This window comes from Panthera onca, chromosome B1, assembly GCF_046562875.1.
Source record: "Panthera onca isolate mPanOnc1 chromosome B1, mPanOnc1 haplotype 2, whole genome shotgun sequence".
Classification (NCBI taxonomy): domain Eukaryota; kingdom Metazoa; phylum Chordata; class Mammalia; order Carnivora; family Felidae; genus Panthera; species Panthera onca.
Window position 1 is genome coordinate 141654379 of NC_138342.1, and position 25817 is coordinate 141680195.

General features: G+C 40.4%; 1 protein-coding gene across 1 annotated transcript; it reads left to right on the forward strand.

The window, feature by feature from the left end:
* The first annotated feature begins 9456 nt into the window (after positions 1-9456).
* TRIM61 (tripartite motif containing 61) lies at positions 9457-10944 on the forward strand. Its single transcript, XM_060655946.3, has one exon. The coding sequence runs from the start codon at positions 9457-9459 to the stop codon at positions 10876-10878; it is 1422 nt and encodes a 473-aa protein (XP_060511929.1). The 3' UTR covers positions 10879-10944.
* The last annotated feature ends 14873 nt before the right edge of the window (positions 10945-25817 follow it).

Here is a 25817-nt window from a genome sequence, read left to right on the forward strand (position 1 = left end):
AGATCACCTGCCAAAGGTTACCCAAAGTAGCACTTGGATTTGAATTCCTGGGAGCCCGGTCCCAAAACCAGACCTTAACTGTCACTCTTTTCCCTCTATGCGTGCAGAAGCACATAAGTACATGTGTGTGCACCTACACACATAACCATACATATATGTGTTTCCTCCTACATATTAAAGGCTTGTCATGTGCCCTCGAGGCCTTTACCTATGTGCATGAAGGATAGGGAGAGGAGGAGCAATTTAGCATCTTGCTAAAACAAGATGGAGGAGCCAGAGGACTACACAGCATCTCAGAGAGTAACAGGCATGAAAAATATTCCTTGGCTGAGAAACTAGATCCCTGATAAGCTAGGAAGAGCTTCAGTTCTTACACAGGGGGACTAAGGGTGAAGGCCAGATTGCCTCTGAACTAGTCTTATAGGATGTGAAATGATAATAATTCTTAAAAGCAATGAGTTCAAAAGAATCCAATGCCTAACAATCGACCCCTTAGTTAGCATATAGCAGGTTGGCTGGCCCCATCTGGTTGGATTATGCTGTTCCCTACGAAACATGGCCAGCCTTTCAGGATTCAGTGTATACAGATGGGGTTTCCTGTCATAAATGGCTTTTATGTCATGAACTGTGATAGGAAAGGACTCAAATTTTGTATCTCACAGCATTTAAATTAAAACCATACACTCACTCCACAGTAAAAGAACAAAGAAAAAGAGGGGAAGCAGCTGCCACCAGCAAAGGTTTAGGAACCACGTAGCAGTATGTGGTGAGGATTCTCTAAATCACACCTGTATTTTATTCCCACCACTTGCCACTTCTTGGATCTCTTAAAGCCACTGAATTCCAGCCAATCATCCTTCCAAAATTCAAATTTTATTATATCATGTTAAGGCTTTAAAATGCTTTACCGGCAGGGGCAGCTGGCTGGCTCAGTGGGTAGACCATGTGCCCCCTGATCTCTGGGTCCTGAGTTCAGGCCTCACATTGTATGTAGGGATTACATTTAAAAAAAAAAAAAAAAAAAAAAAAGGCTTCACTGGCATTTCTTTGCACTTGATAAAGATCAAAATCCTCAATTTTGCCTGAAAAGTATTGCAGCAGCAACTCTGGCCCATCTTACCAGCTTCACAAAGTCCACTTCCCATCTTTTCTATTTCATACACCTCCCTGCTTCCCCTTGAGGTGCCAGCCAAGGGCACATGATCCTTCATTTACCAAGTTCTTTAGAGTTACGAGCCTCCTCACTTGCCTCTTCCTTCACCGGTGAAGACTTCTACGGTGAGGACTTATTTAGAAGACTTATCCACAATGAACTCAAATTCATTCCTCAAATTTTACCTTACATATCACTGCCTCAGGAGAGACCTCGGGTAAGCCTGAGTTGAGGTGGGAAATAATTCTACAGGGTGGGACTGACCCACCCACTCCCCCACTGAGATGCAAATTGATCCATTAAGGTGACTGTTTCTCTTTCCTTTCAAGGCTTACTACCTCCTGACCTAGGATTCTAGACTACGTGAACCAGGTCCACAGCAGAGCTCTCCATTCCCTTAGTGTCAGAGACGACACGTAGGGGTGGTGGTGAAGCTTTTAAAACCAACCTGCAGCCTTACTTTGATCCTCAAATTGCTCATAAAAATACAAATAGCAAGAATATGTAAAAGGTTGCCACTGGGAATCAAAAGAGCACTTAATGACAATAATGGCTTGATTGCTGAAGGAGACGCCTTTATCTGTGTTCAAGGTCTCTTCCCCCCTCTCCCAAGCCACCCTGGGTCATTGAGCATGCGCAGGCCCTCGCCAACCCACTTCCGGAGGCACCGCCAATCACTGCAGGGGCTAAGGGTGCGCCTCTGGCGAGGAGCCAGACTTTGCAAGCTCTTTGGGGTTTCGGGCCTACGCTGCACCAGGCTCTGGGGCCACAGCGATCTCCGGCCAGGGAAGGGCTGAGCGGTGCCAGGTAAGCTGGGTGGGCTGTCGTGAGGCTCAGCTGAGCAGGGGCTCCCTCAGCATCTAGTGGGCGCCAGACCTTGGGGCCGCAGCGTGTGCAAGACTGGGTCTCCTCAGACCGTGGCGACGATCTCGTGAAAACTGCAGCTGCCTGGTCTCAGACCTGTAGCATCAGAATAGGAGTGGTGGGCCTGCTTTCATTAAGTTTTAAGAGATTTTGGTGTGAATGAGAATTGAGGAGTTGCTGGGTTATCTCCAAAGAGCTGCTGTCTGCGTTTGGTGGAAGAGAGGACGGAGGAGAGGTGACAAGTTAAGTGAATGGAGCGGTAGCCATCGTTTGAGAACCCACTACTTTCCATTGCCCACACCTTCTGGTCAATTGAAACATCCATTAACCTTCACAAAGACCTTACAGTTAAGAACTATCATTACAACTTTGCAGATGAGCCAGCTTAGGCTCAGGCATGTCAAGAATCATTCAGTGTGAGGGCACCAGGTGGCTCAATACGTTGAGCATCTGACTGGCTCCGGTCATGATCTCGGGGTTGGGGAATTTGAGCCCCACATTTGGCTCACTGCTGGAAGCCTGTCAGCACAGAGCCTGCCTCAGATCCTCTTTCTCCCTCTGTCTGCCCCTCCCCCATTTGTGCTTTCCCAATAAATAAATATTAAAAAAAAAAGAATCATTCAGTATGACAGCAGTTGAAACTGAGAGCTAGGCGTCTACCACAGGTTCCATTTATTCATTACTTTTTGAGCACCCATTATATGCCCAAGGACTTGAATAAGCTGGAGATACATTCCCACCAAGAAGCTTACAGTCTGGCAGAGGAGCTGGACCCTCACTTAAGGAATTACAAAAATAACTGTAAAATCAAATCACAACTATGAGGTATGATTCGATGGGGAGCTAGGTGAAGAGGCTAGGACCGGATCTTGATGGGTCTTTGAAGCTTTAAATTTTCCTTAAAGCAGTGGTTCACAAACTATGGTCCCTAGACCAGCAATATCATCTGGGAACTTAGAAATACAACACACCCACTGAATCACCAACTGGGAATTTGGCCCAGTATTTTTACCAAGATGTATAGGTGTTCATGATGCGTTCTAAGGTTTGAGAGCTACTTTCTTCTTCTTCTTTTTTTTTTTTTTAAATGTTTTATTTATTTTTGAGACAGAGAGAGACAGAGCGTGAGCAGGGGAGGGTCAGAGAGAGAGCGAGACACAGAATTCGAAGCAGGCTCCAGGCTCTGAGTGGTCAGCACAGAGCCCGAAGTGGGGCTGGAGCCTACAGACTGTGAGATCGTGACTTGAGCAGAAGTCGCTTGGACGCCTAACCGACTGAGCCACCCAGGCGCCCCAGAGCTACTTTCTTAAAGTAATAAAGGACTAATGGAATGTTAAGTGGTAAATAAAAGGATTATATTTGTGTTTGAAAAGATCAATGTAGCTACAGAATTAAAGGAATTGATAGGAGGCACCGTTATGTTTTGGAGTAGAAAAGGGGTTCATACTATAATGGGGGGAGAGAAATGGGTAGTTGACCTAGAGTGGTAGCAGTGCCTACAAAGCTGCTTCTGTTAACTTTACAGTCTGTTAGCGGCTTTATTCTGAAAAGTAGGGAAGACTGATCTGTGTGTGCACTTGGAAAAGTGGGGCACAATGATACTTGGAGTGAATACCTATTATGTTCCTTGCACTGTACTGAGTTTTTTTTTTTTTTTTTTTTTTTAATGCTTATTTATTTTTTAAAGAGAGAGAGAAACAGAGCGTGAGTGGGGGGTGGGGGTCAGAGAGAGGAGACACGAATTGGAAGCAGGCTTCAGGCTTTGAGGTGTCAGCACAGAGCCTGACGCGGGGCTCGAACCCACAAACCATGAGATCATGACCTGAGCCGAAGTCGGATGCTTAACCAACTGAGCCACCCAGGCGTCCCCCTGAGTCCTTTTCTTGTACATACTTTCTTAAAAGTATTCTATTTTTTTCCTTGATTTTAGTTTGTCCATTATGCTTTGCAATTTACTGTTACATTGGGCAAGATTCTTAAAACTTTCTTTAGGCCCTCAGTTTTCTAATCTGTGATCATTCTGTGCAGTCTTACCCCCAAAGCTATGCTCTCATCTTTCTTAGCTTACTCAGAAGTACCATTTTGAAAGTATTAAGTGACCATTGGAAGTCACTAAAGCCTTAGTAGCTATAATAACACCTAGAGTCAGCAGGTAGGCAGAGTGGCTTGGAAGAGACTGTATGTTTTATTTTATGTAGTTCTGTGTTGTTGGAATTTATTACAAATTCACTGTATTTTAACAAAATTAAAGATGTATTTGAAAATTCTGAAACTCCTTCCCTGCACCTTCAAAATTAATGTAAGAAAATGTCCTACATCACGTTATTACTGTGAGCCTGGTAGAAGTTAATGCCTTTACCAGTCACAGGGGACTTAGCAACCATACAAGACATAGCAACTTTTAGGTTAAATATCAGTACTTTTTATATGTAAGTGCATACACACACAAAACACACACACACACACACATACATAGCTCAGCGATACTGTGGGATTGGTTCCAGACCACTGCAGTAAAGTAAGTCAAATGAATTTTGTTTCTCAGTGCATACAAAAAGTTATGTTTGCACTCTACTGTGGTCTATTAAGTGTGCAATAGCCTTTGTCTAAAAAGAAAAAATCAATGTACATACTTTAATTAAAAAATAATTTAATGCTAAAGATGCTAAGCATCATCTGAGTTTTCACTGAGTTGTTATCTTTTTTGCTGATGGAGGATCTTGCTTCTATTGATGGCTGCTGACCGATCAGGGTGGTGGTTGCCGAAGGTTGGGGTGGCTGTGGCAGTTTCTTAAAATGAGATGATGAAGATAGCCACTTCAATTGACTCTTCCTTTCGTGAATAATTTCTCTATTGCAGATGATGCCGTTTGATAGCATTTTAGCCACAGTAGAACCTCTTTCAAAATTGGGAGTCTATTCTCTCAAATCTTGCTGTTCCTTTATCATGTAATATTCTCAATCCTTGTTATGTAATATTCTCAATCCTTGTTATCATGTCAACAAACGTCACAACACCCTTTTAAAAAAATTTTTTTTTGGTAATGTTTATTTATTTTTGAGAGAGAGAGACAGCAGGAGCAGGGAAGGGGCAGAGAGAGGGAGACACAGAATCCGAAGCAGACTCCAGGCTCTGAGCTGTCCACACAGAGCCCAACACCAGGTTCCACTCACGAACTTTGAGGTCATGACCTGAGCCGCTTAACCAACTGAGCAACCCAGGTGCCCCTAAACATCACAACATCTTTACCAGGAGGACATTCCATCTCAAGAAACCACTCTTGTCCTCATCCATAAGCAGCAATGAACTCTTCATCTGTTCAAGTTTGATTATGAGATTGCAGCATTTCCGTCCCATCTTCAGGATCCACTTCTGACTCTAGTTCTTTTGCTATTCTCACCACACCTGCAGTTATTTCCGTCACTGAAGCCTTAAACCTACATGTGTTAAATGGCAGGCACTGTGATATGTGCCTTAATTTTGTTTTCTTGGTTAATAATTGTGATATGAGATAGTATTATCCTCACTTTATGAAAAGAAAACTGAAGCTCAGAAAAATTAACTTGACCAAGGACAGGTAACTAGTTAAGTGGCAGTGTTGGATGAAAACCCAGTTCTGTCAGGTGTTGCTACCTCTCAATTTGTGTTATATGTTTTTCTGTTACAGTGCTGGAATCAATAAACTCCTCTTTTCCCCTTAAAAAATTTTGGAATAGGGGCGCCCGAGTGGCTCAGTCGGTTAAGCGTCTGACTGCGGCTCAGGTCATGATCTCACGGTTCATGGGTTTGAGCCCACATCGGGCTCTGTGCTGACAGCTCGGAGCCTGGAGTCTGCTTCAGATTCTGTCTCCTTCTCTGTCCCTCCCCCTGCTCACACTCTGTCTTTCTCTCAAAAATAAATAAATGTTAAAAAAAATTTTTTTCAAGAATTTGGAATACGTTATCAAATTTGGAAAAAATGCGACTATATCAAATATGAAAAATATAAGGTGTAGAGGGATGCGTAGGATGCCACGGGAGTATGAAGAAGGGACAGTACAGCTTAGTCATTGAGTCTCATGCCAATTAATGCAATGTTGTATGAGTGTACTCAATTACTATAGACTCATCTTTTACAGCTCTAATTCAGGATAATAGCTCCTGATTTATAGAGTTGCTTGGAGAGCTTAATTGCACCAGTGACTACATGAAAGATCCTTAGCTTAGTGCCTGACACATAATAAATTATCCTAGAGAACATTTATCTTGGCCTGAGTCTCCCAGAGGAGCAGAACTTAGTCCCGAGGAAAGAAAGGAGGAAAAGGTGATCTAAGCAGTGAGTAGGTTGTGCAGGAAGGAGGACATAACGTCTGTGTTTTAAAAAAATAAAGGCCAACTGCTTTAAGGGACCACAGCCAGGTGAAGATCAAGATAATGTATCAAGGGTTCAGAATGGTAAGCTAAGGGTGGAGTACTTTCTCCTGACTTCTGGAGAGTTACTGACAAGTTTAACTGAGAGGAACAACTTGAATCGGTTTGAAAAGTGAAGGTATGAGAGATAAGTTAAATTATATCAAGAAGCAGTAGGGGCACCTAGGTGGCTCAGTTGGTTAAGCGTCCAACTTTGGCCCAGGTTATGATCTCGCAGTTAGTTAGGGCCCCGCATTGGGCTCTGTGCTAACAACTCAGCTTGGAGCCTGCTTCAAATTCTGTGTCTCCCTCTCCCTCTGCCCCTCCCCTACTCATTCTCTCTCTCTCTCTCATAAGTAAATAAACTTTAAAAAAAATAATAAAAGCAGTAGGCAAAATGTAGAACTTGGGATAGTCCACAGGACTAAAGGTAGAGACAGAAGACAGTATTCTAGATTGAGCGATATTTAAGAGTACTAATAAGCAAGTGTAATGTGTGGTCAGTGTTTGGATCCAGATTCAAATCTAAAATAGAAAGCTGGGGCACCTGGCTAGCTCAGTTGGTGGAGCACGCAACTCTTAATCTCCAGGTTGTAGGTTTGACCTCCACACTGGGTGTGGAGATTACTTAAAAAAATAAAATCTTAAAAAAAAAAAAAAAAGAAATAGAAAGCTTATTTGCCAAGAACAATGGGCATGGTGGCTGCCATTTATGTGATATTCTTATTTAAAAAAAGGTTGAGGGGCGCCTGGGTGGCTCAGTCGGGTAAGCGTCCGACTTTAGCTCAGGTCATGATCTCGAGGTTCCAGAGTTCAAACCCTGTGTCAGGCTCTGTGCTGACAGCTCAGAGCCTGGAGCCTGCTTCGGATCCTGTTTCTCCCTCTCTCTCTCTGCCCCTTTCCCACTTGAGCTCTGTCTCTCTCTCAAAAATAAATAAAAATATTTTAAAAAAATAAAAATAAAAAAAGTTGTAATCCTCATCTTTCAGGTCAAAGAAAGGGATTCTTCGAAAAAGTTGCATGGGTTTTCCTAAAGTTACACACTAAGTAGCTGAACCAGGATTCAAACCGAATGGCCTTTTAATGTTAGTCCTTACATTATGAAACATTCCCTCCCATAGCATGTGGCTGTGATGGCTTTTGCTTGTGCAGGCCCAAGATGCTGCGTCAATCCTTGACATTGGGAATAATTTAGAAATGGAGGCTCTCTAGAATTACTGCATTTTTCCTATTTTGCTTATAGAAAGAGTAAGTCTGTGTAGTAAAAGAAGTTGCTAGGTGACCATGACAAAGCTAATTTCAAATGTCAAAACCCTGCCCATAATTACTGTTCTTACTGTCTTTGGGTCATGAGGGAGAGAGAGGAAGAGCAAAAGTTGAGAAAGTGTTTGTTAGTGGGAGAAAGAGAGAATATTGTATTGATGGTAAAATGGCTTACAAACTTGGGGGAGTTTTATTAGTTTAAAATTGGGTGTGGTGGGTACCTTAAAAACCAGCCCGGAAATTTTCTCCCTAACTTTTTTATTTTGATGATTTCAAACCTATAGAAAACTTGAAAGGATGTGCAATATACATAGGTAAACCTTTTGCCTGGATGCACTAGTTTTTAACCTTTTGCTACACATTTAAAATTATTGGACCTTCTGGGGCGCCTGGGTGGCTCAGTCGGTTAAGCGTCCGACTTCGGCTCAGGTCACGACCTCGCGGTATGTGAGTTCGAGCCCCGCGTCGGGCTCTGTGCTGACTGCTCAGAGCCTGGAGCCTGTTTCAGATTCTGTGTCTCCCTCTCTCTCTGACCTTCCCCCGTTCATGCTCTGTCTCTCTCTGTCTCAAAAATAAATAAATGTTAAAAATAAATAAATAAAAAAAAATAAAATTATTGAACCTTCTGAAAGTGCGTTGCAGCCATCAAGATGGCCTCCCCCACCATGTGTCAATATATATTGCCTAAGGACAAGGACATTTGTCTTCTCACCTATGATAAATTAATATGATAAGCACAATACTGATAGAATATGATATGTAGTCCATATTGAAAGTTTCCCATTTGTCCCAAAAGGGTTCTTTTGGTTGTTTATCTTTTATTTATTTTTTTGAGTTTATTTATTTATTTTGAGAGATGGGGAGAGAGAATTCCAAGCAAGCCACACACTGTCAGCATGGAGCACAACGTGGGTCTCTAACCCAGGAACCCTGAGATCATGACCCAAGCCAAAGTCAAGAGTTGGATGCTTAACAGACTGAGCTACCCAGGCGCCCCTAGTTGTTTTATCTTTAATTTTGCGATCCCAGATTCAGTCAGGAATTGCATGTTGTATTTGGCTGTCGTATTTGTTTAGTCTTAAATCTGAAACTTCTTTTGTGTTTGTTTTTCATGGCATTTACATTTTGAATAACACATACCGATTGTCTTGTAGAATGTTCCGCGATTTAAGTTAGAGTACTTGTTTTTCATGATTGGATTGAGATGGAGTATTTTTTGGAAGGATATTTTTTATAGGTTTTATTGTTGTTTTTGAAATGTAGGAGATAAATGAATCTATAACTACGGATTCTTGTTTTTTTCCCAAACCTCCACCTAGTAATTCCAGTCAGAGCTGGAATTACTAACAGATGTTAAACTTTTAGCATTTATTAATGAGTCTTAGGTGAATGTTTTCATACATTGGTGATTGTGGTTTCATATTTTTAACTTAATGTCTTTTCTCACCCATAGGAAAGATTCCTAGGCTTGGACCTAAAGCTGCTTTCTTGAACAGGAAAGTCATTAAGCCTGTCTTTACATCATTGAGTGGGAAGAACAGCAGCCCATCTAATACATTCTAGTATGCAATAGACTGCAGCCTGTTGGGTACTCTTGGCAATAGACTCTAAAGCTAAAGGGAGGGGGATAAACACATTTATACAGGAGATCATCAACATGCCAATCCAGTGAAACTGAAAGCTGGTTAGTTTTCAAGGTCTGTGGGAGGATATCCACTGCTCACTGGGTCCTGAGTGCTTTACTAAAGGACTTATAACCTTACCCACCACCTTTGTTCACAGCTCAATGGAGTTTGTGACAGCCCTAGAAGACCTCCAAACAGGGGCTAGCTGCCCCATCTGTCTGGACTACTTGAAAGACCCAGTGACCATCAACTGTGGGCATAACTTCTGTCTCTCTTGCATCAGTATCTCCTGGAAGGATCTAAATGATACTTTCCCCTGTCCCTTTTGCCGTCATTGCTTTCCAGAAAGGAAGTTCACAAGCAATCCCCAGCTGGGCAATTTGATTGAAATTGCTAAGCTACTACAGGTAAGAAGAAGCAAGAGGAAGAGGAAAGAAGAGAAGCTTATATGTGAAAAGCATAATCAGGTTTTGACCTTTTTCTGTCAGAAGGACCTAGAAGTTTTATGTCCACAGTGTAGTTTCTCCACTGATCACCGGAATCACTACATTTGGCCCATAGAGAAGGCTGCTCCTCATCATAGGAAAAGATTAGAGAATTGCATTGAACCATGGAAGGAGAGAATTGAACAAGTGGAAAAGGTGATAATGATGCAAACCAGAAAATCATTGGAACTGAAGAAGAAGGTAGAATATAGGAGGGAAGAAATAAAGTCTGAATTTGAGCAACTTTTGTTGTTTCTCAAAAATGAGCAAGAGACTGTTCTTCGGCAATTACAAGATGACGAAGTGGACATTTTAACAAAACTAAATGAAAACCTGACAACATTTTCAAGTCATCTTTCCACGTTAAAATATCTACTAAAGGAGATTGAGGGCAAATACATGAAGTCAGGGCTGGAATTTCTAACAGATGTTAAAAGTATCTACCATAGACATAAAACCTTAAAGTCCCCTGAACCTTTTTCATTCCAATTAAAGGAATATGGTTACCATCTTCCTCCACAATATTCTGGCCTAAACAAAATTATCAAGCGATTTCAAGTAGATCTAATTCTAGATCCTGAAACAGCACATCGTAGGCTTATTATCTCGGAAGATAGAAAAACTGTGCAATATGGAAATAAGATGCATAGCTTACCTCATAACCCAAGGAGGTTTTATCTCTGCCCAGCTGTTCTGGGTTCTGGGGGCTACAATTCTGGCAGGCAGTATTGGGAGGTGGATGTGAAAGATAAGCCTGAATGGATTGTTGGTGTCTGCAGAGACTCTCTTCCCAGAAGGAGAAAGAATCAGAATCAACCAATTTTAGTGCAGGATGGATTATGGGGTATTGGGCGATGTAGTCAGAGTAATTATATTGCATTGGGTCCTAAAAAAATTAATCTGCTGCCAAAAGTAATACCCAGAAAGATTGGCATTTTTTTAGACTGTGAATTGTGTGAGATTTCTTTTTACAACTTGAGTGATAGATCTCTTCTCTATATTTTTAACTACTATTTTACAGAAACACTCTGGCCTTATTTCTACACTGGAACTGACTCAAAACCTCTTAAAATCTGTACAGTAACAGATTCTGAATGATGAACTATTGTAAAATTCTTAATTGTTTTTTTTTTTCTATTGAGGCAGTGCACAGAACTAAGCCAATTAATCTAGTCTCAACAATTCTGTTGTTTTTGTTGTTGGTTTTTTGTTTGCTTTGTTTTGTTGCAGTTTTAGTTTTTCCTTTAAACAACCAGAATGGTTTTTATCTCTGTTTCAGCAGCTTCTAGAAAATATAGTTATAGGGGCACCTGGTTGGCTCAGTGTGTAGAACATGGCAACTCTTGATCCCAGGATCAAGTCTGAGCCCCACGTTAGGGGTAGAGTTTACTTTTTTTAAATATGGTTATGGGACACCTGGGTGGCTCATTCAATTGGGCATCTGACTCTTGATTTTGGCTCAGGTCATGATTTCGCAGTTTGTGGAATCGAACCCCACATTGGGCTCTGAGCCGACAGCATGGAGCCTGCTTGGCTGCTTGGGATTCTCTCTCTCTCTCTCTCTCTCTCTCTCTCTCTCTCTCTCTGTCTCGATAAATAAACAAACAGGGAAAAGTCTGGTTATGCCTACTTTACAGATAAATTGTGGGATCAAATTGGAGAATGGTTTGGAAATTCTAATAAAATACCTATAAAATATGTTACTTTAGAAGTCTAGTAATTGTCATTAAAAGTCCAATAAATTTTTTTGTGTTGCCTACATGTTTTGCCATAAAAAAATACATAAGCCTTTATGAAAAGCATCCATTACCATGCCAGGACCATGTACTCTATAAAGGTAGCCACTTTGAACTTTCATCTGTTTACCTCAGTATTTCTTTGTAACATGTTTTGTTGTGTGTGTGTGTGTGTGTTAGTCTTGACTTAGTACTATGGAAAATGAGGTGATGCCCCCACCATATACATATCTCATATACCTCATATACTTATTAAATTGCATATACACACAATAAATCATTTCCCTCTTTCCATTTGGACAATGTACCCTGTAGCTCTGTTCAACTACCATCCTTTACTTCATTTTGGAAACTGACCTCTTTTCTCAGAATCCCTTTTATTTAGTTCTATGTTTTCTTTCTTAGGCTTTTTCTAGTCTGGAGATTACACCTTTAAGTAGATAATATATGTAAAATTTGGAGCTTGTATCAACAACAACAAAAAATACTGCTGAGCCTTTGGATTTGTGTTGAATCTAGATCAAGTTGGATAAAATTCACATCTTCACAATATTGAGGCTTCTAATCCATGAACTAATTTATTTGGCTCTTTTACTTCTCTCTGCAACGTTTGTAGTTTTAAGCATATATGACTTAAAAAATTGTTTTTTTTTTACATTTATTAATTGTTGAGAGATGGAGAAAGACAGAGCACTAGTCGGGAAGGGATAGAGAGAGGGAGACACAGAATCCCAAAACAGGCTCCAGTCTCTGAATGGTCAGCACAGAGCCTGATGCGGGGCTCAAACTCAAACCGTGAGATCCTGACCAGAACTGAAGTCAGACGCTTAACCGACTGAGCCACCCAGGCGCCCCATACCGTGTATGACTTTTAACATCTTTTTGTCAGATTTATCCCTAAATAGAGTCCATTGGGTTTTCTACAAAGATGATTTTGTCATATTCAAAGAAACATTTTTATTTCTTCCTTGACAGTCTAGGTCCTTTTCCTTTTTCTTGCCTGATTGCACTGAGTAAGACCTCAAGCAGAATGGTAATTCTTAACATTTCGTGATTGGTATTACCCATCATTTTACTGCTCATATTTCCTCACTTGATTTTTATACTTTTTTTAAAACCTAACTTTGATACTTCCTAGTATTTACATAAAATAATTTCAATTCAGTATTAAATAGTAAAAATACTGTCAATTCAGTATTATCTAATCATTTACCCACTGGTAGATGTTTACTTAGGTCATATCTTTTGAAATAATTTAGTTTATGTAGATACTTTTAACAAAATAGACGATACACCATAATGGAAACTAAAACACTCATGTATCCGTGACCCAATTTAATAGAACATTAGCATCACCTATGAGGTTCCCCCTGTGCCCCTTCTCAACCCCAGCCTCTTCACTTCCTGGTCCTATCTAGTTCCCTCCACTATTCTTAGTTTGATATTCCATTGTTTTCTGGACTTTTTCCTGTGTATGTATCTATAAACAAAATGTTTAGTTCCACATGTTTTTTCAGTTAACATAGTTAACATACAGTGTTAGGTTTCAGGTGATTCAGTAATTCCATACATTACTCAGTGCTCATCATGATAGGTATATTCTTTAGTCTTTAGTTCCAAATGTTTTTGAATTTTTCATAAAGTTGATGATGCATCATGTTGAATTTCTTAAAAAAAAATTTTTTTTTTAACGTTTATTACTCAGAGACAGAGCATGAGCACGGGAGGGGCAGAGAGAGAGGGAGACACAGAATCCAAAGCAAGCCCCAGGCTCTGAGCTGTCAACACAGAGCCTGACGCGGGGCTCGAACACATAAACCGTGAGATCACGACCTGAGCTGAAATTGGACGCTTAACTGACTGAGCCACCCAGGCCCCCTGATCATGTTGAATTTTTTTCATTCAACATTATGTTCATGAGATTCACATTTTTTGCTTAAAGTTGAACTTCATTCTACTTCTGACGGACATTCAGTTTGAAACTTTCACAAACAGCTGCTATGGAAAATAATTTGACATTATCCAATAAAGATGAAGGTTTAGCAAGTCCCTCCCCAGAGAAACCAGATGCATAATTTCCAAAGTGCTGTGCCGATTTATACTCACACTACAGTGTATAAATGTTTTCATTGCTCTGCTTCAACAGTACTACATTTATTTATTTTCACTAATTGTAAATGTTAAATATCTCCAGTTTTAATTCCCATGATCTCTAATAATAGACCATATTTTTATAGCTTAATAATCGCTTCTGTTTATCCTATAAAATACCTGGTGTTACCCCTCCACTCCCATTTTTCTATTAGTCTGTCTCATTGATTTATAAGAGTTCTTTATATTTTCTGGGTTTTAGTCCTGTAGCATTTATGTTCACTGTATGTTCTTCAAAGTTTATCTCACTCTTACTGTGGTGTCTTGAACAGAAGGTAAGTTTGATATATTTGATTTTATCATTCTTTCCTTTTGAGGTTTGGATTCTTTAAGAAATCCTCTATTCCAGGAGGCAAACCAGAAGAGGCTCTTAAGTACAAACTTGCTGGAAGGGTTGGGGGGATGGACTAAATGAGTGATGGGCATTAAGGAGGGTCCTTGGTGGGATGAGCACTGGGTGTCCTATGTAAGAAGAGGAATCACTGGATTCTACTCCTGAAGCCAACACTACACTGTATCTTAACTAACTTGAATATAAATAAATTTAAAAAATGTTTCTACTCCAGAAACATTAAAATATTCTATGTGTGCTTTTAATCATCTACTTAGAAGCTGATTCTGTGTTTGGGAATAGGATGGGGCTTGCCTATATAGTTGTACATACTGTATGAATGACCAATACATTCATTCATAATGTATGAATGACCAATGGACACACACCATTTATTGAGAGGTCTGTCATTTACCCAGCCGATTTGCAATGCCACCTGTATCTGACATCTAATATGATCTACTGGTCTATTGGTCTGTCCTTGGATCAATACCATACGTCTTACAGCTCTCTCATTCTTGATATCTGGTGACAATTTTCATCATCTGTTCAGGCTTACCTTGACAACTCATGGCCTCTTTCATATAAATTTTAGAGTCAGCTTGCCAAATTAAACATTGTAACTTGGAGATTTTATTTGAAATTGCATTGACACTAAACATCAAGTTGGAGAGAATTGATACCTATATTGAGTTGCCCAATCCATGTATGCCTTTACATCAATTTAACTCTTCTTTAAAAGCCATACAATACCCACCAGTGGGGTGCCTTAGGTAAAACTAAACATTCTAACTCACATGACTTCCATAGGGCACGCTTGACATCAAGATTACTCAGAAGAATAATGAATATTAATAAGCAGGTTTGCCGCAAGTAGCTTCATTTATTTCCATGGGAGCCCTCACTGTAGTCAACATAGCTGCCTCAGGGCACTTTTGGGTTCTCTGCGACATCGTTCAGGTGGGAGTAAAGACATTGGGAAAATGAGGGGCCTGCACTGGTTTAAAAGCTTCATGTTCCAGGAGGCCATTACATTTTGTAAGTTACCTGACAAGTGGGATTCATGGACTGGAAGGGACCTTCCGAAATATCACTGAAGAGTTGATAAGTCTCTGGAGGAAGCACATGTACAAGATACAGCAAAAGGGTTTTGAGGTTGTTTGAACTTGACAGGTTTGGGAACCAGTTTCCTTACCTTTAAAACTGAAAAATAGGGGCGCCTGGGTGGCTTGGTCAAGTTAAGCGTCTGACTTCGGCTCAGGTCATGATCTCACGGCCTGTGAGTTCGAGCCCCGCGTCGGGCTCTGTGCTGACCGCTCAGAGCCTGCAGCCTGTTTCAGATTCTGTGTCTCCCTCTCTCTCTGCCCCTCCCCTGTTCATGCTCTGTCTCTCTCTGTCTCAAAAATAAATAAACGTTAAAAAAAATTAAAAAAAAAAAAAAAAATTAAAACTGAAAAATAATCTACCTTATAGGATTGATTAAAGACAATGCTCCTAGCTGCCAGCCTCAATAATACCAAGACTACAGGCTTAGTCAGCCCTTGCTCATATGAATTAAACTTAATGCAGCTAAGCATTTTGTACGTTAACAATAGCTCATGTAGGGGCACCTGGGTGGCTCAGTTGGTTAAGTATCTGACTCGATTTTGGCTCAGGTGATGATCTCACGGTTTGTACGTTTGAGCCCCATGTCAGGCTCCATGCTGACAGCACAGAACTTGCTGGGATTCTCTCCCTCTCTGCCCCTCCCCTGCTCACTCTCTCTCAAGATAAATAAATAAATAAAAAAAATAGCTCATTTGATTTCTTCTAGGGAGGGGGTTTTAACTCAGACATTTTTAAATATAATTTTTGTGGGGTTTTTTTTTTTTTTTTTTTTGGTTTATTTTGAGAGAAAGAGAGAGTGTGTGCAAAGAAGGGACAGAGAGGGAGAGAGAGAGAGTCCCAAGCAAGCTCCGTGCTGTCAGCACAGAGCCCAATGCAGGGCTCAGTCTCAGTAACTGTGACATGACCTGAGCTGAAATCAAAAGTTGGGTGCTTAATCTAGTTTTAATGTTTCAATTATTCATTGTTTACAAGATTGCTTTACAACCATTGTTGTCAGCTTCTTAGGGGGCAACCACTCTCAACTCTTGTTCTTTGGGTGTTTATACTTACTAAATAACAAGCTGATAGTAATTCTTATGGATTTTTCCATTTTTGGTAGTTTCATTTAACGTCCTACTTTGGAAGATGAGAATTTACGGCGGTTTTCACTCTGTGGTCTTCTCCTAATAGAATTCTTCATTTTCGTATAGACTATTTTCTGATGTTTATGGTATTTTGGCTATGTCAATACCATTCACCTCTGAGCCATGTATTATGCAATGATCGCATTTTGTTTTTCCACAACTTTGTTTTTCTGTAGTTAATAGTTGTTTTATATTTCTCATTTCCTTTGTTTCCCATGTCCTTATCCTTAGTTCATCCCCCAACTGCCCCTGCAGTTGTCTAAATTTCCCAATGTAAACATATTTAGCTTTCTATCACTTTGATCTTGCCAACTACTCTCAAGGAGCCCTGTAACCTGCTCCAATGCAGGCAGGTTCACGAAGCCAGCTGCTCATATAGCATCTTGGGGATGCCCTCGGGATCTCTTGAGTTGCTTTTTCTGTTTCCATATGATTTTCCATGAGAAGCTTGGTTTCTTGTTTCATTGGAGAGGTCCTTCAATAGCTTCCTAATAGTGGTGCTTCGGAAATACATTTTTTGAGACTTTCAAGTCTGAAAGTATCTATAGTGTATCCTGATATTTAACCAAAAGTTTCTCAGTTTCTAATTTTGAAATAATCTACCGTTACATACTTTTAGCATTTTTTGTTGTGAAATATATTGTTATGATGTATGAAATGTGTTTTAAAATACACCGGCAGGAACAGTGTTTCTGTATAAGCATGATTTTTAATCAATACTGTATACAGAATTCGCCAGTTTCCTTAATCAAGAATTCACATCTAGGGATGGTCGGCTGGCAATCTAATGGGAAACTCAAACTCCAAATGCTACAACATTGCTTCAGTTATCTTTTTTTTTTTTTAACTATTTTTTAATTTTATTTTTTGAGAGACAGAGAGAGATAGAGCTCAAGCAGGGGAGGAGCAGAGAGAGGAGGGAGACACAGAATCCAAAGCAGGATCCAGGCTCTGAACTGTCGGCACAGAGCCCGATGCGTGGCTCGAACCCACGAACACAAGATCATGACCTGAGCCAAAGTTGGACACTCAACCGAGTCACCCAGGCACCCCAGCTTCAATTATCTTAATGTCCCTTAAGTTCTGAGGCTGTACTTAAACGAATGGATTATAATGGACATAAAGGATGGAGTGATATTGGTGAAATTAGTGGTTTTGAACATATATGTGTATATATATGAATTGACTGAAATATTTGAGTCACTCACTCCACACTGTTGCATTTATAGGACACTAAGGTCTAGGAAACCCTGTAGCCTCTACCTGATAAAAACGAGCCTTGTCCTCACAATAAGTATAATGTTAGATGAATTCTTGCCTTTATGGAATTGTGTTTGCTTCAAGTGAACCTTTGGTGCAAGATCAGAACACTTAAGCAGATGGAGTGCTGGGAATACTGAGTTTACCAGCAAGGCCATATCAACGCCCAGTGTGTACCTGCTAAGTAAATAACTATTTCAAAAAGTGTCTACAGGTGGGACAAAATTTTGATTGATACTTGCTTTTATTATTATTAGCCTTTACACACCCAGCACTATTGACAGTTATACTGTTATCTGTTGAGAAGAGTAATAATTGTGCAAAACCAAATTGGCTTAGCTCCTTTCATAACGTGTGGTAGATAATAAATCTGTGTAAATAATGTAGATGTATTCCTTTATATGTTTAAAGGAAAAGAGTAATATACTCAAGTGTCTACCATTCAATTTAAAAAATATACCTGTAACTTAAAAGCCCCTCCTCAATTGCATTCTATCTCCTCCCTGGAACCAAGGCTAATCACTACCCTGAATTTTGTATCGAAGCACTTGTTTGCTTTTCTTTGTAGTTTTTATCTTACATATCTGTAATAAATTGTTTAATTTTGTCTGATTTGAGCTTTATAAATAGAACATACAGTAGAGATTTCTATATGACTTGCTGTTTTCTCTGAACATTGTTAAGATTCATCCATACTAGGACTCTTGGCTGGCTTAGTCAGTAGAGAGTGCCACTCTTTATCTTGGGGTTGTAAGTTCGAGTATCACCTTTGGTGTAGAGATATCTTAAAAATACATACTGATACATGCAACTTTGTCTTTTTTTTTTTTTTTTTTTTTTTTTAGAGGTTGCGTGCAAGCAGGGGAGAGGCGCAAAGGGAGACAGAGAAAGAATCTCAAGCAGGCTTCACCCTCACCACGGAGCCCAAAGAGGGCTCAATCCCACAACCCTGGGATCATGACCTGAGCTGAAATCGAGTGGGTGACTCAACCAATTGAGCCACCCAGGCTCCCCTGGTGCTTTTTCTTCATTGCTGCATGGTATTTATTGTATGATTGTAACACAATTTGTCCATTCTGTAATTTCCACAGTTAATAAGATCTATATGACATTTTCCTTTACCAGAAAGGAAGTATTTTTGTTTCTTTTTTGAAATGGGTGTATTTTATTTTATTTATTTTATTTTTGAGAGAGAGTGAGTGCATGTGCACATGTTGGGGAGGGGCAGAGGAAGAGGGAGAGAATCTTAATGAGGCTCCACACTCGAGTCGGGAGTTTGATCTCACCCCCAACCGTGCAATCATGACCTGAGCCAGTTCCCTTCAACCAACTGAGCCACCCAGGCACCCCAAGGAACATCTTTTTCTAATTGTCAACTACAACCAAGCTAATTAGCAAGGAATTTCTTAATTGAAAAAATAAGTAGTAATTGCTGTACAGGAAAACAAAACAGGGTACTGTGATAGACAGTGTTGGGGTGGGGATAGCAATTTTAAACAGGGTTGTTGAGAAGGCCCTATTGAGAAACTGGCCTGTGAAGCAAGCATTGAAGAAGTTGTGCAGAAATCTGCTATAGAATGTGTCAGGCAGAAGGAGTAACAGGTGCAAAGTCATAAGGAAAGATGGGATCTAGTCTGTAGGAATAGCAAGGAGTTCAGTAAATAGTTGGGAGAGTAACAGGAAGTAAGATCCCGAAGCAGCAGGGGCACAAATAGTATGCTGTCTGGGATATGACTCTAAGGGCCACTGAATGAGAAGGGAAGTCATTGAGCAGAAAAGTGGCACATTCATATTTCAGAAGGATCACTCTGGGGCGTCTGGGTGGCTCAGTCTGTTAAAGGTCCGACTCTTGGTCTCAGCTCAGGTCATGGTCTCCAGTTTGTGGGTTCGAGCCCCACACCAGGTTCAGCACTCTTGGTGTGAAGTCTGCTTGGGATTCCCTCTCTCCCTCTCTCTCTCTCTGCCTCTCCCATAATCACTCTCTCTCTTTGTCAAAATAAATAAATTAATTTTAAAAAATAAAGAAATAAATAAAAGGATCACTCTGGCTGCTGTGTTGAGGATAGACTGAGGGAGCAAGGTTAGAATCAAGACAACAGATTAGGAGGATACTGGAATGCAGAAGAGAGATAACGGTGCTTGAACCAGGAAGGTAGTGATGGAGGTGGTAAGAAGTGGTCATATATTAGGTTTGTCATAGAGGTTCTTCTTTGTGAGTAAAACATTGCTATCTCATTCCAAGCAGAAAAGACGAAAAAACAAAACTGCTTTGCAGTTCAGTGCTTTTCTTTTCAGTGGTACATCCCACAAGTGGTAGCTTCTGAGATACAGTGAAGCCTTTTCCCGTTAACAACAAGTGCAGTGGGCCATCAGGGGAATCCTTCAGCCTAAAAAGCCAGTCACAGCTGTCTCTATAGCCAAGCTCGGTGGCTTCCTTAGCCAAGAGAACCAGCCACAGTTCAAAGACATAGCATCACTTCTGTGAGAAAATACTTTTCTGATTGAAAAATTAGTAGTGTGCTTCCAGGATCCCTGCCCTGCCCTGCACCTGTCAGTTTCGGGTTACTTAACATCAGCCCAGAGCCTGACGCGGGGCCCGAACTCACGGACCGCGAGATCGTGACCTGAGCCGAAGTCGGACGCTTAACCGACTGAGCCACCCAGGTGCCCCTGTTTATTCATTTTTTGAGAGAGAGGGAGACAGAGCATAAGCAGGAGAGAGGCAACAATAGAATCTGAAGCAGGCTGAGGCTCCAAGCTGTCAAAGCCCGATGCGGGGCTTGAACTCACAAACCATGAGATCATGATCTGAGCCAAAGTGGGACACTTAACCAATTGAGCCACCAAGGCGCCCCTACTTATTTATTTTTAAATGTTTATTTTTATTTTTTTTTGGGGGGGGGAGGGACAGAGAGAGAGGGATCATCTGAGCATTGATCTTGTAACCTGCACTGTGGTCTCAGACTGCAGCTTATCAGTCTGTTTAACAGGTTACTCTTCCTCCTCTCAGTCCTCTCAGAAGTGCATGATTCCCAAGCTTTTTCCCTGGCTCTTTTGTCAGTTGACTCTTTTCTGGTTCTTCATTTCAAGGCCTCCAGGCAGCTCAGGGTCCACTAGACAGTTACATCCTCTATCATACTGCATTGATATTCAAGACAGCAGCATGGAGTTGGGAATAGATCCAGGATTTCCTATGTGCTTAATAGCAAAATGTTTTGGTTTTTAATAAACAGAAAACTCTTGATATGTTCTACCCACTGCTCCTGGTGACTTTATGCACACAAAGGCTGAAAACTGTCAGATATGCATTTCTAATCCTGATATTATAAATCCCAACTAGGCATCTCATTTTTAGTAACCCATGCATGAGACTTTTCATGAACTCTCACAACATTTGAGGCCCTAAATGCAAAGGTCCCATCTCAAGCTGCCACTATCAGAGAACTAAGAAGTCTAGAGACTGGAAGCAATGTAAAGTATATGTTTTGCAGATTTCCTCAGTGTGGATGGCTATTCAAGGAATAAGATAAAGGTTTTCCTTTAAGCAGCAAAACTAAAAGCAGCAATTTTCCAATGAACATCAAATAGATTTATTTGTTGTCTGCTTTTTTAAAGTGAAAAATATAGGGGCGCCTGGGTGGCTCAGTCGGTTAAGCTTCCGACTTCGGCTCAGGTCATGATCTCACAGTCTGTGAGTTCGAGCCCCGCGTCGGGCTCTGTGCTGACAGCTCAGAGCCTGGAGCCTGTTTCAGATTCTGTGTCTCCCTCTCTCTCTGACCCTCCCCTGTTTGTGCTCTGTCTCTCTCTGTCTCAAAAATAAATAAACGTTAAAAAAAATTTTTTTTTAAAAATAAAGTGAAAAATATAGATGAATTTAGTAAAAACAATTACTTGTTAAATAGAATATGCCAAAAAACAAATTGCTCTCAGGGCACCTAGGCGATTCAGTCAGTTAAGCATCTGACTCTTGATCTCAGCTCAGGTCTTGATCTCAGGGTTGTGAGTTCAAGCCCTGCACTAGTCTCCGTGCTAGGCATGAAGCCTACCTTAAAAAAATAAAATAAGAGGTGCCTGGGCTCAGTCAGTTGAGCATCCAACTCTTGATTTCAGCTCAGGTCATAATCCAGGGTCATGGGATCGAGCCCTATATCATGCTCTGTGCTGAGCATGGAGCCTGCTTAAGATTCTCTCTCTTTCTCTCTCCCTCTGCCCTTCTCCCCCACTTGCACACATTCTCTCTTTCTAAAATAAAAAAATTAAATAAAATAAAAAACTAAAAAGCAAAATTGTTCTCTTATCCCAGACCACCAGGGTTCCTAACACATCTCAAGTATTACCATTCTTAAGTTTCTCCTATATCTTTGCAGAAACATCGATTTATATACACATATGAAAGAGCAGAAAATCTTATTTATTTTTGCAATATGAATGTGCTATGTTCTGCACATTTATATCTAGAGACTTTTCACATCCACCTGCATAGACTGGGTTAACTTTTTCTTTTTTTAAACATTTACTGCTTCTCCAATGCAAAGCCAAATGTGATAGATTATATTTATGATAGATTTTGAAGAACGAGTAGTGCACTCTTTTATTTGTATAAGAGGTTTTACTTAGAATTTCATAGGTTTTAGAATAGATACCCTCGCGTTCCCCATGAGAAATGGGAATGATAAAATGTTATGGATTGCTGCGGTCAGAGTTATGTGAGAAAATAAAGAACTGTGAGAGAATAAGGTTTTATTGTTTCAGCCATCCTGTCTATAGTATTTTGTTACAGTAGCCCAAACAGACTAATACATAGATAATTATAGAAAAAGAGGGATGGAAACCGACTGCCTTGTGATAGTTGAAAAACATAAACAAACCATGCACTTACATGTACCTTCTTCATAGCATATGGCAACAGATTTAGAATGGGGAGGGCAGGGGGCATATGCCGGAGAGCCCAAGTCCAGCTCATCCTATATCAAGGCCTCAGTAGCTATGCTGGATGAGTGGGGTGCTGCACCCATGATTCAAGGCATATTGGGCAGGTGGGTATTGAAGGCTTAGGTTCAGGGCCTGTGAGAGCCTCTATTTCCAGGAGGTCTCAGCATGAAGCTTCCTTGACTCACAATGGGGTCATTTTTCAATAAACCCATCAAAAATGGAAAATATTGTAAGTAATACTACTGTAAAATAACCTACCAAACACCACAGCTTAGTCTAGTCTATGTTAAATATGCTCAGAACACTTATATTAGCCTACAATTCGGCAAAGTCATCTATTTTATAGATGACAAAATCATCTCTTTTATAGATTACAAAGCCTATTTTATAATAAAGTGTTGGATATCTCATTGCAGGGGCACCTGAGTGGCTCAGTCAGTTAAGCATCAGACTTCAGCTCAGGTCATGATCTCACGGCTCATGAGTTTGAGCCCTGAATTGGGTGAGCTCAAGCCCTGCTTCAGGTGATGAGCTCAAGCCCCTCTCTTTCTCTTTCTCTCTGTCCCTAGTGGGATTCTCTCTCTCTGCCCCTCACTCACTCATGGTCTCTATCTCACCAAATACAATTAAAAAAATGATAAAATAAAATAATTTTTTTAAAAAGTTCTTTAAAAAAAGAATATCTCCTTGAATACTGTACTGAAAGTGAAAACCAGAATTTTTTTTAATGTTTATTTATTTTAAGAGAGCATGAGCAGAGGAGGAGCAGGGAGGGAGGTAGAGAGAGAGAATCCCAAGTAGGCTCCGCACTGTTGGCTTGATCCCATGAATAGTGAGATCATGACCAGAGCCAAAATCAGGAATCAGACGCTTAACCAACTGAGACACCCAGGCGTGCCAAAAAACAGAATGGTTACAAATGTATTGCTTTCTTATCCTCATGGTCACGTGGCTGACTGGGAGCTGCAGCTTGTGGCTGCTGCCCAGCATCAGGAGAGAGTGTCAGACCACATGTTGCTGGCCCAGGAAAAGATCAAAATTCAAAATTTAAACTACAGTTTCTATTGACTGTGTATTGCTTTCACACCATCATAAAGCTAGATCGTCTGAATGTGCCTAATAGTGGTTTACAGCATATAACTAAGCATCCTGCATCGAGAGCCCAGGGACAACTTATGGCTATCACGCTGCTCCAGAGTCTCCAGGAAGCATGAAAGGAGTTTCTGGGGGCACTAATAGGAATGCCTAATATATTCCTATGTAGACAGATTCTACAGCCTTCTTTGGAAGTAGCCTCCTTAAAGGTGGGCTGATTTGCAAGTAACAATAAAAATGGCCTTAAGCAAAATTTATAAATGAGGAATAAGTTGCCTCCAGAACCTAAAAAGGCCTAAAAGATGTTGGGCTTGTTTTCATGTTGTGCATTTTGAGAGGGTCAATAGCTACGTCTTGGCAGCATCAGGGATAGAGATGACCTCAGTTGCAAGTAACTTTCAGGAGATTAACCAAGGTTGTAGTCCAACAGATCTCAGGAGGAGTACATCATAAGTGTAAATCATAACTTTAGAGAAAGTTGAATGTAGTAAAAATCTTGCCCTCAAAGTTGTATGTCAAGGCAAAGCTGTTGAGTTACCTAGAATTGCTGGATAGAGGTATATGAAATCCCTTTGGAGGTGAAAGTTATGGCTGGGAAGCTGTTGAAATAAACCCTGAACCTAATATATTGGCCAAATGTGTAACAGCTAGGTATTTACCAGTTGTCGATTGGATGGAATCAGCAATTATGACAACACTGGGTAGGACCACAGCATTAAGGTTGTAGTGAGATGCCATCCATTCTTTAAGTTAAGACAGGCAGTTTCCCCGTTAAACAGAGAAGCAGTAAGGATAACATCTACTCTACGTAGATCTTCAATAATGTATTTCAGTTCTTGAATGCCCAGTTTTAACTAACATTTAGTTATATTGTCTATTTTAACTATGGGTGGGGGCATTTATTAGGGTCCATTCTGTAAAGCCAATTTGTAAGTGCCAGTGATTTGATTTAATTTTAATTTATTACTCCCTGGATTATCTCATCTATGCCTCCTCTTGGGCATTTTAGGAAAATGTGTGCTGTGACCACAGGGAATTTAGGCCAGGCAACTGTTCTGACAGCTAAGATGAGACATACCTCTTTGATGTCTATTTTATGTTCGGTAACATCACTAATGTTATAGGGGGTACCATGTCTGAATTTAGTGGGATCCCACTAAATCAGCATCTAAGTTAAGGAAGCACAAAATAGAATCTCACCCTTTTATTCTTTTTCTTCTGTAGATTCTTGTAGTAACTAACTCTTGATTTGTCAATTAGGTCAAATTATGAATGAACCTCTGTTCTAGTGTTTTGGTTCCTTTCCCTAAATCCAGTTTTTCCTTCCTTCTTTCTTTTTGACTTAGATTCTAGAGCCTTTCCTTGGAAGAGACAACATTAAAGGTGGGCTGATCTGCAAGTAAAAGCATAAATGCTCAAAGTGCATGATTGCTTTGGCAGCAGCACCAAAGAAAAAGTGGAGAAAATTCCCTGAAGGTGTCGCTCAACATCTCCCAAAGTCTGCTCAGAACACCCAATGTTAACACCAAGTTGTATAGTCAGAGTAAACCCTCAACCAAAATTTTGTTCACTGTTGGGACTGATGATGCCACACACAGCAGAAAGATTTGAAGAAGTTTATTACTCATATAATTAGGTTTAGGGGAGAACAGCATGATGGTTACCCGAGTAGGTCCAATATGACTTGAGGGTGCAATGGAAGGAGATTAGCTTAGGGGTTTCTTATGGTGGTTACTGGATGGCATTGATGTGAAGGTTCTGGCACTATGAGGGGCTTGCTTGGTTTGAACTTCCCACCTGTACCCAAGGATGGAGCACTTGGGCTTTCTCTTCAGCTTTCCCAGGTATAGGGAAAAGGAGGAGAGAGGAGTGAGTCCTAAAAGTCTGGATAGAGACACCATCTCCATCTTCCAAGGCTGTTCCCCATAAAAACATCCTTGAACGTATAATTTGGAGCAATCAGTTCCTAATTCCCATGCAGAAACAAGACAGACCCACTGAGTGTCATCACCCTATAATTTTATCTTCTCTCCTGCCTGGAATATAAAAGGTACTTATGTATAGCACCACATAATAAATGTATACAAAATGTGGAATATATGTAAATATACATATACAAAAAATCTATTGGAGCTGTAAAATTACAATGTATACACTCTGATCTTAGAATTCCAGAAACAGTTAATCTCCACATCTCTGTTAGTTCCCACATCTCTGTTGCTACTGAAACAAAGTGGAAAAAAAAAGAGAGAGAGAGAGAAAACAAAATTAAAAAATGTGTTGAAGTCATAAAAGTATTTA